General features: G+C 40.5%; 1 protein-coding gene across 10 annotated transcripts in view; it reads right to left on the minus strand.

Moving 5' to 3' along the window:
- Positions 1-1,700: 1,700 nt before the first annotated feature.
- ALDH18A1 (aldehyde dehydrogenase 18 family member A1) overlaps positions 1,701-17,818 on the minus strand; it is a 48,167-nt gene continuing 32,049 nt past the window's right edge. For all 10 annotated transcript variants that reach the window (XM_053949740.1, XM_053949742.1, XM_053949738.1 and 7 more), the window contains 11 exons: positions 16,564-16,688; positions 14,042-14,186; positions 12,348-12,421; positions 11,606-11,705; positions 10,319-10,539; positions 7,419-7,556; positions 7,114-7,309; positions 6,852-6,973; positions 4,352-4,538; positions 3,376-3,471; positions 1,701-2,424 (listed from right to left, as the gene is read on the minus strand). In XM_053949740.1, the coding sequence (XP_053805715.1) occupies positions 2,243-2,424; positions 3,376-3,471; positions 4,352-4,538; positions 6,852-6,973; positions 7,114-7,309; positions 7,419-7,556; positions 10,319-10,539; positions 11,606-11,705; positions 12,348-12,421; positions 14,042-14,186; positions 16,564-16,688 (1,586 nt within the window). In that variant the 3' untranslated portion in view covers positions 1,701-2,242. The remainder of the gene's footprint in view (positions 2,425-3,375; positions 3,472-4,351; positions 4,539-6,851; positions 6,974-7,113; positions 7,310-7,418; positions 7,557-10,318; positions 10,540-11,605; positions 11,706-12,347; positions 12,422-14,041; positions 14,187-16,563; positions 16,689-17,818) is intronic.

The following is a 17,818-nucleotide window of genomic DNA, read 5'->3' on the forward strand; positions in this document are numbered from 1 at the left end:
CTCCCTGAAGGCCAGAGTGACAAAAGGTAACTGTGCCCGCTGTCTACAACCCAGAGATGAACTGTATGGTCTTTGCCAAAAGTATCTAGACAGATTAACGGACTACTACACCACCCTGAGGCTGTGCTACCCTGTCTTTAGTATTGCCTGGGCAGGGCAGCTCCGACCCTGACACACCGCAGGCACCGTGACTGTGAGATGCAATAAGCGCACAAGCAACAATGACTTCCATAGGGAATGTGGCACCCACCAGCAGAGAGGTCCAACAGTGCCATGACAATGCAGGTGCTCTACAGCAGCCCCGGAAAGTGGTGGCTGCTGCGGCCATCAGCGGAGATGTGGATGAGAGCCATCAAAATTAGAATGATGGATGAGCAAGAAGCCAAGCTTTAAGACAAAAAGACTGTAATGGACATGGGGATGCAATCCCTGGAAACAACTCTGTCAAAAAAAAAAAAAAAAAAAACCTCACAAAAATGGAACTGAAGGAGCCACCTGGCTCACCACTGTGAGGGATGACTGCTGAGAAACATCTACAACATGATAGACACCAGACAGATCCACACCTTAAGCTGGAATTGCAAGACAAGAAAGGCTTGACAGGCACTAAGCTGATGTGGCAATGCACTTGTGACTCCCAGGAGGGCTACTAAGGTGCCTAGTGATCACTAAGAGCTATGGAGACATCAAGACCCGAGGAAGGTACAGTGTACAATGCAGAAGACAGACTAATAGAGTTTATACAACACAGACACATGCTGGAACTGCTTTCCTTGGCACAGTTCTCACACTGTGCTGAGAACTAACCTGCTCCCTTTAACCTGCCATAAGGGAACTGCTCCTGAACAGCTCTCTCACCTACACTGACTTTAAACCCCTCCTTACAATTCCCAACTTTGCCCCCTCCCCACCAGAGACATCTTTCCACCACCTTCACTTCAGAGGAATGGGGTTCTTAAGCCATCTTCCATAATACTCACCAGCAAGCCCAGGTAGAGGAGCCTCAGTACCACTGCCCTGCTCTGGGGCCCACCTGCAGCTGGGTGTCCATGCACCCAGGGCTGAGGGCACGCACTGACCATGGTTGTGACAGCACCATGGCCCTCACAACCAGGCAAAGACCCCCTCGTAGCTTCTGCATTGTGACCCTCCACTGCCAATCTGAGCTCTCCTGCCATGCCACCTTCAGCGAACAGGAGCCATCTGCACCTGCCGAGGCGTCTCACTCGCCTCACCCATATCCAGTGGCCTTTGGCATTTCTCAGAGCGGAGATGCACCCTGCACCTTATCGTGATGCCCCTGTGACCAGAGAAAGGGGTGCAGCAGCACCGGATCCCAAGTACGGTGTGTGCGCCACCCATGCCAGGACAGCAGTGGAAAGCAGCTGGCAGGGAAGGAAATGGTGCCCTGATGGGGTGGTGGCACACCGGGACCCCCCCGAACCGAGAGCGGGACGTCCTGCAGCCAGTGGGAAGCTCTGGCTGCCAGCCATGTGGCGGGGCTGCAGTGCACCACGGGAAGTGTTCATGGAGGTGGAGAGCTTCATTCTGGACAAGCCATCATCGAAGCGCTGTTGAAGTTTTATATAAAACCGAAGAAAAAGAAACCTTTGATACAAATAAGTAACAAAATTAATGTAGCAGACAATTATGTTATTTATCTACAATAGTCAACAATACAAAGAATTAGATATAAAAGGTCTCTTGGTCAAAAGTTTATTATACATTTGGAACATCCGTCCCCCTATCTCAAGACTGATCAAATACAAAGAAATTAAGCATAAAGCTTTCCGGCCCTCAAGAGATGCCATGATCCTAAGACTGAAGAAAAAAATCCTCAAAACCAAAACTACTGAGTCTGTTCTCCAGAACAGATACTTGAATAAAACAAAACTTAGGAAAAAAAAAATTAAGCTCCACCACCAAAAATATTTGCTACAGGGAGCACTGGGATAAAAAAGGAATGTAGTCGATACTGAAATTCTTCCTTATGTTACCTATATGATTTGAAAAAAACTGTCTTTGGGAGAAGTGACGTCAGTTTGCAGATACTGTCTAAGGAAACTGAAAGCGGGGGAGGGGGAGAATTGTCATTGATAGGATCATTATGTATTCATTGTACTGCAAAATGACCAAGGACAATGTTTCTGACGATGAAAAACAAACTCCTTCACCAGAGATTATCCTGAAGCCTGAACAACTTCGGGAAATAATTATACCCTGGGTTTTCTCCCCAGTGTTTTCAGTTGGCATTTCTCTGAGGGAGAGGGAGGCTTTCATGAAGGTACTTCATGCTCCCATGCTCTGAAAAGTCAGAAACAACGTGATTGTCCCCCCTCAGCAACCACTTCGTAGTTAAGAGTCCTTCAATTCCCACTGGTCCACGTGCATGGATACGCGAAGTACTAATTCCCACTTCAGCGCCTGTAGGAAACACCCAAAATAAAGGTAGTTAATCCTCTGATGATGTTCACTTCATACTAAATGTTTTTTGTACTTCAAAGTAAAAAAGCTGCCTGCCTTTCAGGGACCTGCCATTCTCTGCTCCTCTCCAAATACCACCAGTTCCATTGCCCTGAGAAGCTCGAGGAGATTAACTACTACATTATTAATTGTAATGTTTATACTTTGGGCTACTACAGTTACTTTCAGAAAGAAAGATGAGAGAGAGAGAGAGAGAGAGAGAGAGAGGTATCTCTTACATTGCTCTTAGACTGATCTAAGGGCATAATCCTTAAAAAAAGATAAAAAGCTAAACTAGTAAAGATTTTGATCTTACATCCTTTTTTATCACATTGAGGAGATATTGAAAGACCTTAAATGGAATTTTTCAGTCACATGGAACACTGTTCCAGCTAACACAGTAATAGCGTGTAGTGGAGACTTCTGATTTTCTACCTCATCAAGGAATGTTTCCCTTATCTTCTGCAATTCACAGAATTCACAGTAGGTGCACCTGTTTAATCAATTGATACTCAGTTTAGTTCCCACCCTTCATTCCTTAACACTACAGGACGTGCACAGTGGACAGCATCTCAATCTGCCCAGCAGGACTGAAGCATTGCATTCTTTACAGCATCATTAGAAAGAGAAACAAAAGGAAAGCTGTTCAGCAGTTTCACATCTTGTATTGCATTGTTCTATCACTATATGCATGCAGCATTCTTTATTGCAATTGAATAGAGCTTCAAAGGATCCAAAATATCTTTGTGGATGAAATTTCTAGGCTTCAACTTTTCGTACAGTACCTTTCCTGAAAACCTTTTATTAGACTGTAAGATAAGAGACTAATCCTATCTTTCAAGATGCATACTGCCACACTTTTCACACACCACAAATTCTGCAGTCACAACCCTACAATATCTTCCCTCTTACCAAGTCCAAACCTATAGCCATCAGAGAATCGGGTACTGGCATTCCAGAAAACACAAGCGCTGTCCACATGCTGGAGGAAGAACTCTGCTGTTTTCTCTGGGGAAGAGGCAGAGAAAAATAAAATCCATTACATACAGAATGATCATATATTCCAATAAACACTGCATAAAACAGTGAACATACGTAACAATACATACAACTTTGACGTGCAACCTTATCAGACAGTACTTAAACAGCCTGGGCTAAGCCATGCTCATTTTTACCTTCCTCCCAGTATGCTTATCAAGTAGCATACAACGGCAAATCTCAGAATAAGCTCACAAAGAATAGAAGCAAGCAAAAAGACGTCTAATCCTATCTCCATTCAGTTTAGTCAAAGAGATTTAGTTGCATGACCAAAGAGAAAGAACAGCTGCCCCAAACAGCATTTGTCATTCAAACTGAGACAGTTAAGCTACAGTCAGCTCTCCATTAGTTTCAAACATAGAATTGTTCCAAATATACTGAGAAATCCTAAACTCAATTGATATTGCAAATACTCTTTGAGAACTACCATGCAGAAATGCCACATACAAGTGTGTGAACTTGGAAGTCAGTAGCCCTTGGCAACAAGACAGACATTCAAGATCAACTCTACTTCCAGTATAAATCGCTAGCTCACCAGGTCCTGTGGCAGGTATCAAATGCACGCCTTTTAGTGACAAGCATTTAAGCTCAGCAAGAAGTACAGAAATAGAAGCCTACTTGACTCACACCGGCCAGCTGCAGATCAACATGACCTTAAACTGCACTGATTCTCAGAAGTTCTGGGCTTGATTTGGCTGGAGAGTCAACCTTTGTCTTGGCACAGCTCTAGTAAGGTTTTGAACTGGCACAGACCAAGAGATTAACTACTACAATGAAGTTAGATGCACTAACACCAGGAATTTGCAGTCAAACCAAAACAGCAGCTTAAAAAAGGAGCCAGGTCACTAACCATTCTCTGTGATAATAACATCCGTATGGGAACTTCCGTACTTGTGGATATGCTCAACAGCCTCTTGAACGCTGTCCACCACCTCAATGCAGCACTCCAGGTCCCCATATTCTGTGCGCAGCGATTTCACTTCTGAAGGACTGAATGTCAAGTAAGATGCAAACTTTGGGCCAGCATGAATCTTCACCTGCAACACCAGAAACATTTTGTTTGTGGCTACTGACCATACAAGAGCCTTTCAGGTGTAAGCTTCTTGTACTCAATATGGGATAGATAGCAGTCCCTGTGGTGCTGTGTTTTGGACTTCTGACTAAAACAGTGTTAAAAACACACCAATGGCTGTCGCTGAACAGAGCTTGCACAACGTCAAGGTTCTCTCTTCCCTTCTGTTCCAACTCTGTGCCCCTAGCACGAAGATTGGGAGCGTGCAGGAATTTGGGAGGGGACACAGCCAACAGCTGACCAGAACTGACCAAAGGGGTGTTCCATGCCGTATACTGTCACGTGCAGCAATACAAACTAAGGGGAGGGGGTTTGTGAAGAAGGTAGGCATTGCCAAAGAGACTGGATGGGCATTGTTTTTTTAGTGGCAGACAGCAAGTAATTACCTTTGCCTTGTGGGTGTTGCTGGTGGGTTTTTAGTTTTGTTTTGGGGTTTACTTTTTTATTGGGTTATTTCCTCCTCTTTGTCCCCTTTCTTCTTCCTCTTTCCTTCACTTACCAAGCTATCTTTTAACCTAAAAGCTTCCTTGGTTTTGTTCTAATTTTCTCCTCCTGTCCCACTTGGAGCAGGGGAAAGCAAGCAGGCAGCTGGATGGTGCTTAGCCACTGAGTGGAGTTAATCCCCAACATGCATGCAAGTGTAAGAAAAATACACCTATACTTTGGGAAACTTGGCACATAGGTGAATTAGCTTCAAGGTACAATAACTGACATGCTAGGTTGGCTACCTACCATGACAAGCTCTAATTCAGGACTCATCTGAAATTACTTAAAGCAATTGCATCACTTAGTCACCAGGCAGAAAAGGCCAGTACAGCAGTGCTAGGAAAACAGCTAAAACACTGACGCCAGCCTTTGTTTTAAGACAGCAACTGCAAGGCAGAGAATAACGGAAGGAATGCTTCCAAGTTTGCACCTATAGAAGTCTTAATTTATGGAAGTCTTGAATTACTTTTATCCTTTTACTCTATAAATTGGTACCAGCCATCTCTGAAGCACATCTCAGACACAAAGGAGTTACTGGGTCCAAAACAAAAAAAACTCACACAGATATTTTTCATTTGTTATAAATAAAATTTTAACACATTATCAACCTCTGCCAAAACACCTAAACAACGAGAGATAATTTAGAACAGATACAGCACAGAAATTCCATGCAGATGAATTTTCCATGCAGATGAATTTCCATTCAAACAATTTTGAAATTTTGACAATACAAGCATAAATGGGAAATAAGGCATAATTCTACTAAATGTGAAGGCTTTAAAGACAATATCTGTAAACCAGCATTTTCTTGTGCAACTATAAATTACTTTAATTGCATAATCCTGGCCAATATTTCTTGTTGTCAGGTTAGATTAGACAGAGGTAATATCCTCCCCACTGTATAAGGAGATGGGTTAGGGTTGGTCGTGGAAATGCACTGGTACACATATTCCTCCCATTCAAAATACAAACATCTACCCTGCACTCTACCCTTCAAAAGAAACAACTAAACAACACATTAAAAAGCCCCAAACACTGAGAACTTGCTCTTTGACTACTTACCAGTATATTTTACTATAACCCTTTCAATAGCATCAAAATGTACAACCTCTCTATCTTGCATTAATCACCGCCTGTGCACTCTATTTGTCAAATACACAGTGCTGTGTGAAAACCCTTGATTTGTGTGCAATTCATACTACTTCATGGATACTTCTTCCTGATGTATCTCTGCTACCTTTACTGAAAAAACATTGCTTGTTAGTCTAGACAACTAATTAGTATGCTGGCCTTTTGATATCCTTTGACATACCAGGAGGGAATATGGGTGGAAAAAAAGGGCATCCAAGAGGAAAATTTTAAAAACCACATGTATGAAGCAAATTCCGAAAGGATAAAAACAGATGGAAATTCACTCGGGTAAGAAGCTAAATTAATAGATTCAGGAAAACAAGGCTTTGCATCTGACTGAATTTGAAAAGGTAGAGAAAGGTTGTGTATATGCTTTTATCGCAGAAGATTATTTTTGCTATATATAAGGAAGTATATAGAAAAGGTATCCCAGTAATAACCTGCAGCTGTCCTGAATAAGCTGCTTTCAGATAATTTCTACAGAAACACTTGATGCTGTGTGGAGAAGCAATGTTCATTGACATGTACAAAGACACAGATGGGTAACTAAAATGTTATGCCATGTAAACAGGGCTACACCAGCCAGACCAAATGCTTCTAAAGTTTTAGGAAAAAAAACAGACAAAAACCACAAAACAAAACACAAATATGAGTGACTAACCTGTTCTACTCTCAACATGTCTATGATCTGATCAAACAACGGGGTTCTCAGCAAGTCTCGATGAATTAAGAGAGTTTCCAGAGCATTACAGGCAGCAGGATATTCACACTTTGAGTCTCTGACTGAGGTTTAAGAGTACATAATTGGTTACATAACATTTACAATGAAGATTTTTGGATAATATATAAATTACCATAACTACATTGCATACTCCAAAGTTCAATTACAAGACTGAGATTCAAGTCGCCCTCCCACAGCTTACTTATTCGTGTGACCTTCTCAACACTGGCATCCGTGTCAACATACACATGACAGATCCCTTCACTGTGACCCATCACTGGGATTCCCTTAGCAGCTTTCTGGATATTCCTGACTAGCTGTGATGAACCACGTGGAATGATGAGATCTATCAGCTTATCCAAACGGCAGAGATCTTCTACTTCCTCTCTTGTGTTCACCTGTGGTAGTTGCAATACAAAGAGCTTACAGTTTTAACTCTCAGGTTTTGCCCACACTTTTTATACATACTATAGCAAAGAAATAGTTGATTTAACTCTAGGCACTTACCAGTTGCACTGCATCTCTGACTCCATGAATAGAGAGGGCTTCTTGTGTCAGATGATGAAGGATTTGATTGCTGTGTGCTGCCTCTTTCCCTCCTTTAAGTAGTAAGCCATTTCCACTGGCTATGGCCAAAGCAGACACCTGTCAAAGGAATTTATTATGGGGGAAAAAAAAAAAACAAACCAAAACCTTAAATGTATTCTGGTTCTTTTGTCAGAATAACACCCACAGAATAAAACCAGGGTTTTTTGTTCAGTTGATTTATTCAATATTAATCTACAGTTTTCCTTTCATGGCTCTGAAAAATCATTACAAGTAGCAGCACATTTAACTCCAGAAATTAAATGTGCTAATTTCAAGAACAAACTTGAGTTTTCAGGGTACTATTGCAATGGAGAGACTACAGTGAACAAGACAAGAAACTATGGACATAGGGCTTCATATGAATTGCAGAGCTGTGTGGGCAATTACCACAAGGAGAATAATTTTAGCAGCAAGAACTCTTGTTCCTAACCATTCCAGCAGAGAGTGTCAAATAAGCTCTTCCTATGAACAGGAAAAACATTTTCATCATGTTGTCTAAAACAGCAGACATAAACAGACAACACTTGCTCTAAGCGTGGAGAAAAAAAAAATAAGACAATAGGCCCACCATCACCTTTGCTTCCATGTTTATTACACGAAGAAACTGATAGATACTCTGCCCTTCTGTTTAAGGTGTTAGATTTCACCCATTTAAGTCCAGCAACGCAAGAGGTTTTTGTCCCTTTCTACCTCGGAGTACATCAGATGCAATAAAGCTCTTTTTCAAAACTTATTTTACTTTTGTATGCTTTTTTTGTATTCCTCATCCCAGCTTCATTCACTATGGCCTCACAATTTGTCCACCTACTTGAAAAAAAGTTTAAAAGCATGCACTCCTTTGGAAAACAAAATCACCTCCTCTCCAGAGGTGAGTTTATTCTCTTTAGAATAAACAAACTCAGTATTTTAAGTCGTTTTGCTGCATTACTGTCTTCTGGGAAAGATTATATGTATCATTATCATCATCTGTCTATCTAATCACCAAACATACATTCATTAGTATTAGTATCTATTGTATATTGGTGAGATGCTGATGCCAAAATTAGCCAGGCTCTCATCTAATAAGATGTTAGCTTGGTGGTACACTTTAGATCCTGATTCATAAAATAACCAGCCAGATACATCTTTCCCCTTCTAGTATCAAATAGGTAATAATAATCAAAATGCTTCATATTCTACCTCATTTGAAAAGAATATTAAAAACAAGAAACACATTAGAAAAACACACTCAAGTGTAACCATCTGGGAAGTCTGCCTTACATAACTATCATGTGTCTTTTTAACTTATATAATTAGATATTAAAAAGCCATCTGACTGTATTTTAAAAGTACCTTCTATCTGCTCCTCCAGATCAGTATCACGAAAGGAAACTAAACAAATAAGCTTATTAAAGAGGCATAAGATTAAAAGAAAGGTTTTGACCTGGTTTGAAAAAATGAAAAGAAAAAAATACCAAGAATTAATACACAAAAATTAAAAATTTTGGTTACTTCTAATCCAGGTTAGAAGCCGAACACAAGGTAAGGGGTTTCAAAATGGTTCAGTCTCAAAGACTAGTAGAACATGACTACACTTCAGAACAACAACTGGATTTGGTGGAATCTATACAAAACAGTCTCTGAAGGATGCTTGCAATTTCACCCTATAAGTATTAGAGGCAAACATGCTGTTTGTATATGCTCACTAGAAGCTTATTAAATCTTAACCCAAACAAGCATGAGATGCAGTAGTAGACTAAGAGGAGGGAACTGCTCCTCTCAATCAGAGACCCTCCTACTATCAGGTACAGGTACTATCCTGTATCAGGTACAGGATGGGACAGAAATCATGCAATTCAAATGCAGAGTTATCAAAGATGATCCTCTGAAGTTGCATCAGGAAGCCTGATGTGAGCATGAGGACAGGAAGTTGGCAAGAAGCAAAGCAACTACCAAGACAAGCTATCCCAAGTCTGTAAAACAGCAGGGGAAGAGAGGGCAGGGCAGGGAAGCCAGCAGGAGTCAGTCTGATGCAAGTTTTAAGATACAGCAAAGAGAAAGAGGAAGACATTGGCTGTGCAAGGCAAGAGAGCTGGGTTGAAGTCCAGGAAGACAGATGCAAATTCAACAAGGTAACATACTGGTTATCTATAACAAACAGAGCTGGTAGTCAAGGAAGACTAGTGCCTTTTTGTTTCACAAGAACTTTTCTTACAGCATTCTCCTTTCCAGTGTGAAACGGGGACTACTCACAAAAATCTGGCATGAAGTACAAAGCTGTCCACTCGTTGAGCCTCACATCCTCAAAGTGGCTGTACCCCTCATTTTCCATTCAAACATCTGCTCATTAGAAAACTCCTCAATCAAGCTTCCTAGATACCTAATGTTAATTGTGGGAAGAAATGTTGCTAATCAGGGCCTTTTTTTTGTTTGTTTGTTTGTTTTGTTTTTTGTTTTCCTTTTAAAATCTACTTCTGTTGCTCAGTAAAGTAGTTGGGAGTTAGAAAGTAAGACCAAGATTGCCTCTGTGACATTAAGTTCAGCACCCATATTTTCATGCATTTTATAACAGGATTTACTTATAGCAACACTTCTACACAGTGCTGCAGAGGAAGGTATTTGCCCTTAACATACCTGCCTTATTCCTGGCATAAAACAAATGAGTAACTGAACACTGCAGAAGCAAGTTCTGAAAACATCTCTGCATAAAAAACAGGGATGCCAAAAACATCAATTGTAGAAGAATCCAAGCAAGAGTCTTTTGAAACAATACTTTTTGTAGTCTCTTGTTTGCTTGCCAACAGAAATACCCAACAGTGCAATCTACCTTGCTTACAAACCTGTGGAAGACAGTCAGGACGAGATTCAAAGATCACGAGAAGGACACCAATTGGCACCGTCACCTGCTCCAAATCCAGGTCTTTTGCTATTCGAGTTCGTCTAATTACACGGCCGACGCTGTCCTGAGAGGATGCTGCAATCTGACGCAGACCAATAGCCAAGCTGTTTAGCTTTGAAGTAGACAGACTTAGGCGTTTCAACAAAGGGAGTGCTAATCTCCCTAAAAGAAAGAAAACGTTGTGCTGAAGATAGATTGGTCTTCCTAGGCTCAAGCAGAAGTGACTGAAATGAGTGCTCAACCTAAGGAAAATTAAGATATTTCCCACACCCTAGCAAGTAATCTACCTGAGATTATAAAATGCATAGTATCAAGTCTGGTAGTCACAATAAAACCCCTCAAATATGATGACTATTTCACCCACCACATTTTCAATTAATGAGGTTTAAGTGCTTTGTACATGAAGCAACCACACAAACTACCAACATCCAGAAAGATAAGGTTTGTCCTATTCATGTCCTATTTCATGTACTGAATTTCCTACAAATTTCTACCCTTGTAGTATTTCTGGAAGGTCCAGGCAGTAATTGCATCCTTCTGTTTTACAAACAGAAACACCAAAGCGCAGACACATGCATAGCATTTCTGTGCAGACTGGACAAGAACAACTTGAATTTTCTAGTCTGAACACGTTCAAACAGGAAATTAACCCAACAATGTCCCCTCAAATACTCTGGTCAGTGATGCCTTCCACACAGTATTACAATTCATGATGTGTCCTTCTCATGTACTTGTTATGCCAACACATACATATCTCAACCCCAGCTTCTCAATTAATGCATCAGTCTAACACAGAAGAATGGGTTTCATCTGAGCCACCTAAAGAGAACCTTCCTCAATCAGAAGGGGGCAGCTGATGCTTTGGCAAGCATCAATTTAAGTGTAGAGATGATAGCCTTCCCTTCAGGAACCAAACATTACATTAACCAGCCCAGAAGATATTCACTTTGTTCATGACAGTAACAGAGATATTTGTTTCATTTTTAAATTTTTTTTTTTACAATACACCACTTGGTGTTTTGCACTGCCTGATGAAGGCATCCGTTTTATGCAATGAAGGAGGCTGCAGCTGTTTACACTGACAAGCTCTCAAAGTCCTGGGTTCAGTAATCTGTGTCAGCCTTACTGCCAAATCCCAGGTTACAGAAGATGCTAGTTCTGCTCATTTGTCTTGAGGCCCAGAGAGGTCCAAGATGATATCATTACTATGGAAGGTTTGAAACAGTACCTTTATTTTCAGCCTCCTCTAAGTCCTTCTTGTTTGCCAAGAGGATTTCTTCCCTCTGGTCCGTTAGTAAGTCAGCAAGACGATAAATAATCTCTGCTCTCTGAAAGAGAAAACAGTTTCTGAACTGACTTCTTACTCAAAGTCCATGCTGTTTGACACCTAGTTTCTATAGGCCATTTAGGCTGACCACATCCTCTCACTATCTTAACTCTCCCAATACTTGGGCAGCTGATTTTTCCAGCCCGCATCACACTGAAAAAGAAGACCGAACACTGCTTCAGCCTCTGCCCTGCTTTTTATTATCTTGCTTTCCTTTCCCAGTCTTCTTCACCAAACTCACATGTCCTTCCTTTAAGACCACCTTGTACCACATCATACCCACCCAGCTGCAGAGTAGTAATTGTCTACAGCTCCACTTTTGTATACACGTAACTCCACACAGGTGTGAATGGAGCAAGTTATTCCAGCCAATTCTTCAGCAGCTTGAATCACAATTCACTTCTGTGTGTTACTTGATGCTATCAAAATTTTTATAAACCCCACAAGAAAGCCCGTATTACTTCACAGCCCCAAGAAACACAATCTTTTTGCTTTTATCATCTTTAAGCAGGCTACAATACAAACAGTGGATCTGGCACAGAACAGATTCTTGTCCTAAGGGGTCCATTTCTGTTATTAGCCTGTGTTCTAAAACTTGCCACACATGCACATTATTAACAACTTGGCCATATTGTTCTGTCACCTGCTCAGGCTGTAGAGCTGCCAAGGTCCTGCCACCAGCTCGAGCCATTTCAGCCTGCTGTTCTACAGTAGGGCCTGCAAAAAAAAACCCCAAAAATATGCTATGCAGACAAAGTAACAGCACAGGCAGAAGTGAGCACTAACCCATTCGTCTTCCAATTCTTTGTTTAGAGCATGAGACAGTTTTTAACAAATTCAAGAAAAATGGTGTATCCTAAGACAGAAAAGTCTGTACCTGACACAAAAATACTGTTATGGTCCCTACATAAAGAATCATCACAAAGATTCTGTCTCTGTGTAACAGCAAGTATCAAAAAGACTTGACAAAGGCCAAAAGAACAACAGGATAGCTAAGTGACTAGGGCATAGTAGGCTACTGAAAGAAAAGAGGCAAACTTTGAAAAGTTTAAGTATCCAGCTGAGGAATGTATGCATGGGAACACACAAACAATAATGGAAGCCAAAACCCTAGTAACAGCTTGCAGAAAAATTGCTTTCCCTGTCTTTCCTTGTATGCATTTCAGAAGCAAGGTGCTGAAATTATATAAAACAGGTTGTGTTTCTGTTTCAAATCACCGTGTTCAGGTAGCATTTCTGCAAAGAATTCACAAGTAGCTCATGGAAAAACTGCCATTTTTAACTCTCCTGAAATAACCTGTAAACCAGGTATCTTGAACCCAATTTCCATTTAAGAAGAGTCCCATGGAAAATGCCAGCGTAGAAATTATAGAGAGGTATAGTGGGAAGTGTAAGAAAAGAATGCGTGGACATGAGATTAATTAGACTAATTTAAGACATCTTAAACCAGCTTCTTGAAGTGATATCATACTTTACAAAATATGGCATTTTTTAGTGTTCTTGGAGAAAAATTATGTATGTAAGCAGATATACTTGATTTTTTAAAGTTACTGGAATTTCCAAAGTGTGGGTTTTGGAAGATACAAGACAAAGAGATGACTGGAGTAAACAGCACAACAATCCACAGGGACACACTTTTGCTACTTACCATATTTGTGACTCAGAATGGGATCACAAGACTAGAAGCTTTACTGCTGATACCAACTTATTATAGTGGGGCTAACCAAAAAGGCACTTGAGCATAACAACACCAAATGCATTCAAAGGATGATTTGACATTTATACAAGAAATCCATGAAGGATTACTATACACAAAGAAATTCACTTGGCCTAAAGTTAAAGTGTCACTCCAGTATCTATTCTGCTAAGGTGATGGATCTTTGGTCTGATTTCATCTGACAATTATTACACTGTTCCAGCAATGCAGTGGCAGGAAAACATTCCTACCTACCATACTAGAAGACTGAATCATAAAAGAAATTAATGATAAAAAAATAAACCTAAACACTACCTTAGCTTAGCAGCACATTCTATATCCATATTTTCACTGTGAAATCATGGATACTTGATAATAACTCTTAAGACTATAAAAGGTAAAACTTCTACTCTACTCACTGCATTCTTCAAATGCAAGTCTGATGTACCAGTTTATCAGCTGGAGGGAAGAAAAGCAGGGAATTCAGCCATTTCTATCCCTACTTCAGAAAATACCTTTCAAAATCCATTTCGCAACCAGAGAGTGGTTTTCCAGTTATTGCACAGCTCTAGACAAATTTTAACTCTAATTTTTCAGGAAATCTCTACAACTGTCAAGGTACACATTAACTCTGTACTCACCTGCAGGTTTTACCTCTGAAAAAAAAGTTCCAACCTTTTTCCCTTCCACAATATCTGTGATGACATGACCTGAGATCTTTGGGTGGGTTCCATTTGCAATCACTACTGAAGTGCCTCCTTGCAGGGCCCACAGAGCTGCTTTCACCTACAGAGAGGACAGAGCCAGTTGCAAGAGAATCATCACTCTCAACAAGACTTCTTGGTCCACTCTGATGGCTGGATTGATTGCTTATGCTTTCAAAGAGCATTCAACACACTTCGGGAATCTCTGAACTTCAGTGTTGGAATACTGATATTTGCTTAATCCTTCTACAGTATGTTAAGTTTACATCACGAATAACTCATTAGTAAGGGTCCTTTGAAATGCCTGCATACTGACTGGTCCAAAGATTAGCCTCTTTGCACATTTTTGAGCAGAATATTATTTCTCTCAAATCCCAGATGCTAACTGCTGAAGAGGTACTGCCAGTGGTTTCCTTCATTTATTTTCCCAGTTAAGTTATTAGCCAATATGGGCAATATTATTCACTACTTATATTTAATTATGTATCATTTATTTAATTGCAAAACCTTCTCTGCTTACTCACTTCTATGCTTTCCTAATATGGTTCTACAATTTGGTATTACAGTCCACAGTCACTATGAGACACAAATGTCAGATAGGCCTATCACATTAAACTTGGCTACCAAAGGATCATCAGCTGCTTCATTATTGCTCAAATTTCACGCTGAAAACCAAGATTTGTTCTTTGAGCTACTGTTTTCTATTATTTGTGCTACAGTTTTCCAAAAATGTCTCCTACATTCTCAACTGTAGCAAATTTTTGTTACAACACCTGCATCAAGATTTGCCTCTATGTGACTCAAAAGACACCAAGTAACTCTTACAGATTATTACTTCTACAATGAAGTACTCTCTGACCTTGGCAGCTTTACCTTCAATACCTGGAATTGTTTAAATTATCCTAGAGGCCAGATAAGGGAAAGTAATTTCTGAATAAGCTTTGTAGATGTCATAGTTACAAATGCCTCCTCCTTTTGCCACCTTCCAGTCCATGCTCTGATACTTAAGAGTGTGCCTTGTGTGTGAGTCTTCAGAAAAGGGAATAATCAATAACATAACTGGTGAAGAATTTTACTTTGGCCTTTTCCTGCTTAGTCAAGGTCTGCTTTGCTTTTTACAGACAACGTTCTACATATGTGCCAGGGAAACCTGCAGCAATTAATACTACAGCAATATGTATCTCAGCCGCATGAGAGACATATGCTGAAGTCAAACAACACACCCATGTTTACGTACTCAAACAATGAATACTGTGTACAGTCGTACACAGGACTAAAACCCATTAGCCCTCCCACCTCTACTAATCTTGCGCTCAAAAACTGAAGTACCTTGATCTCCACCAATATATCCTTCAGAAGCAAACAGTACATTGCACAAACTCAGAGAGGGAGGTATCATGTCAGATTTAAGAGACAGGGATTCCCAAAGTCTTTGAATTATCACATAAGAAAGACTTGAGACTGACTCTTATTTTAATTTAAAACACGAAAATACGGTTCCAAATGTCACCTTTTAAAATCTACTCAAGTGTAATTCTTTACTTGCTCTTTTTAATTCACATAGACCTAAAAGAAAAGCAAAGGGAACCCACATACCATTTCAGGGTAGTCAAAGAATAGCTGAGGCTGGAAAGGATCCCTGGAAATCATACAGTCCAACTGCCTGCTCAAAGCAGGGTCAACTAGAGCAAATTACTTAAGACATCATCCAGTCAGGTTTTGAACATCTCCAAATAGAGAATCTACAGGTTCTCTTGGCAACCTGCTCCAGTGCTTCAGCAACCTCATTGTAAAATTCTTACATTTCAGTTTATTCACTTGTATTTCATTCTGTGCCCATGGTCTCTTGTCTGTTCCCTGGATACCACCAAGAAGAATATCGTTCTGCCTTCTCTAAACCCTTCCTTCAGCTACTCATACCCAAACCTTCTCTTTTCCAGTGTAAATAATCCTAGCTCTCAGCCTCTCTTAATGTGACAGTGCTCCAATTCTTTAATCATGTTTACGGCTCTCTGCTGGTTTCACCGTAGCATGCCATGTCCTTCCTGTACTGCAGTATCTAGAACCAGACACAACTCTACAGATGTGGTTTCACTAGTGCTGAGTAGATGAAAGTGAACATCTTCCTCGACCTGCTGGCTATGTTCTTTTCCATACAACCCTGGACACTGCTGGCCTGCTTTGCCCTAAGGCCATATTGTTGGTGTACATTACATTTGGTGTCTACCAGGACCTCTATGCCCTTTTCACTGAACCTGCATTCAAGGCAGTCAGTTCTTCAGCCCATACCAGTGTCCCTAGGCATAATACTCAGCATTTCCTTTTATTGAACTCCTAAGGTTCCTGTCTGCCCATTCCTGCAGCCTGCCAAGATCCATCTGAACAGCAGCACAAAGCACAATTATCTCATGTAGCTCCCTCTCCTTCCCAGTTATGAAGCAAATGTTCCATATTTCTACCTTGGCTTCCATGCCACCCATTCCCACTCGGGATTTGGTTCCAAATGTTACAGACTGCTGGTCTCCTGGGTAGAATATGTCAATAAGCTTTGCGTCATCAGACCCTGGAGGGCTGTCAAAAAGTCCTGAAATAAATCATAAAAATCAGTTATATACCCTCATGTTGAAAGCTCGCCCATGAAAAAAGGAAAAAAAGAGAAACCAACAAAAGCAACGAACATGAGGCTATAAAGCTGTGTTCCACTTTATAGGATTGAAAATTTCCACTGAACCCTTCTTTTTGTGGGAAACGAAAAGCACAAAATTCTTAACTGGCAGACCCAAAAGGTATAGGTTTATTGAAAGCCTAAAAATAAGAAGCCAAAAGCCCACATACTGAATAGCAGCAAGTAAGCTGGGAGGTAATGACATTTGATTAAGGTTTGAGACAGTTTGCAGCTTTCAGTTGTTAAAAATCAGGCCTTAAATACACAAACCCTCAACTGAACTGGCAAAGAATAGTCCTTCTCACCAAAGACTCAGATGATATTCTTGAAAGGTGGATTGCACAGTGAGAAAACAGGCAATTCAGAAACATGTAAAAATGGTAACTATTGAATTCTACTAAGAAGGAACACAACACTACAGAGACATACTCTTATTAGCATTTTTAAAAATCAAGTAATTGAATGTCACTATGCTTGGAGTTGAATGACACTTCAGTTCATCCAACATACTAAACTTCAGCTCTACCACAACACTTCCCAGAAATTCTATGTGCATAAATACTGCCACAACAATCTAGAGAGCACAAGTGCAGTCTCTCTGTGCCCATCCTTGATAGCTTGCGAAGTAGAGGACATCTCTCCATAAACAAGCTGTCACATTGAATGAATAAGCTTGGAGGAAAGGTGTGCTGGTTTTGGGTTTTTTTTACAAACTCTTCTGACAATTGCTTTTATGAGTTGTTCTAAGACAGTAATTTTGACTAGAATTAACCAGCTCGAATAGAATTAAGCAGCTAGAATAGAATGAAACCCAGCTGCATCTGCTAAAATAAACAGTGCTTATAGAAAGACACCTCTTTCCTCCTCAGGGCCTCAAGCATGTGCTGAAGGCCAGGATCTACTGAAAGAAACCCATCGGGAGCAGATGAAAGAATATGTGACTTAAGGTGATGTGGACTGCATTGATCTGAAACTGTACCCTTACTGCCTCCTCTCTCTAGAAAAGGAAGTTTCAACATCCATAGGTGACAGGATTATGTCGCAACAAC

Source organism: Vidua chalybeata, chromosome 8 (assembly GCF_026979565.1).
Source record: "Vidua chalybeata isolate OUT-0048 chromosome 8, bVidCha1 merged haplotype, whole genome shotgun sequence".
Lineage (NCBI taxonomy): Eukaryota > Metazoa > Chordata > Aves > Passeriformes > Viduidae > Vidua > Vidua chalybeata.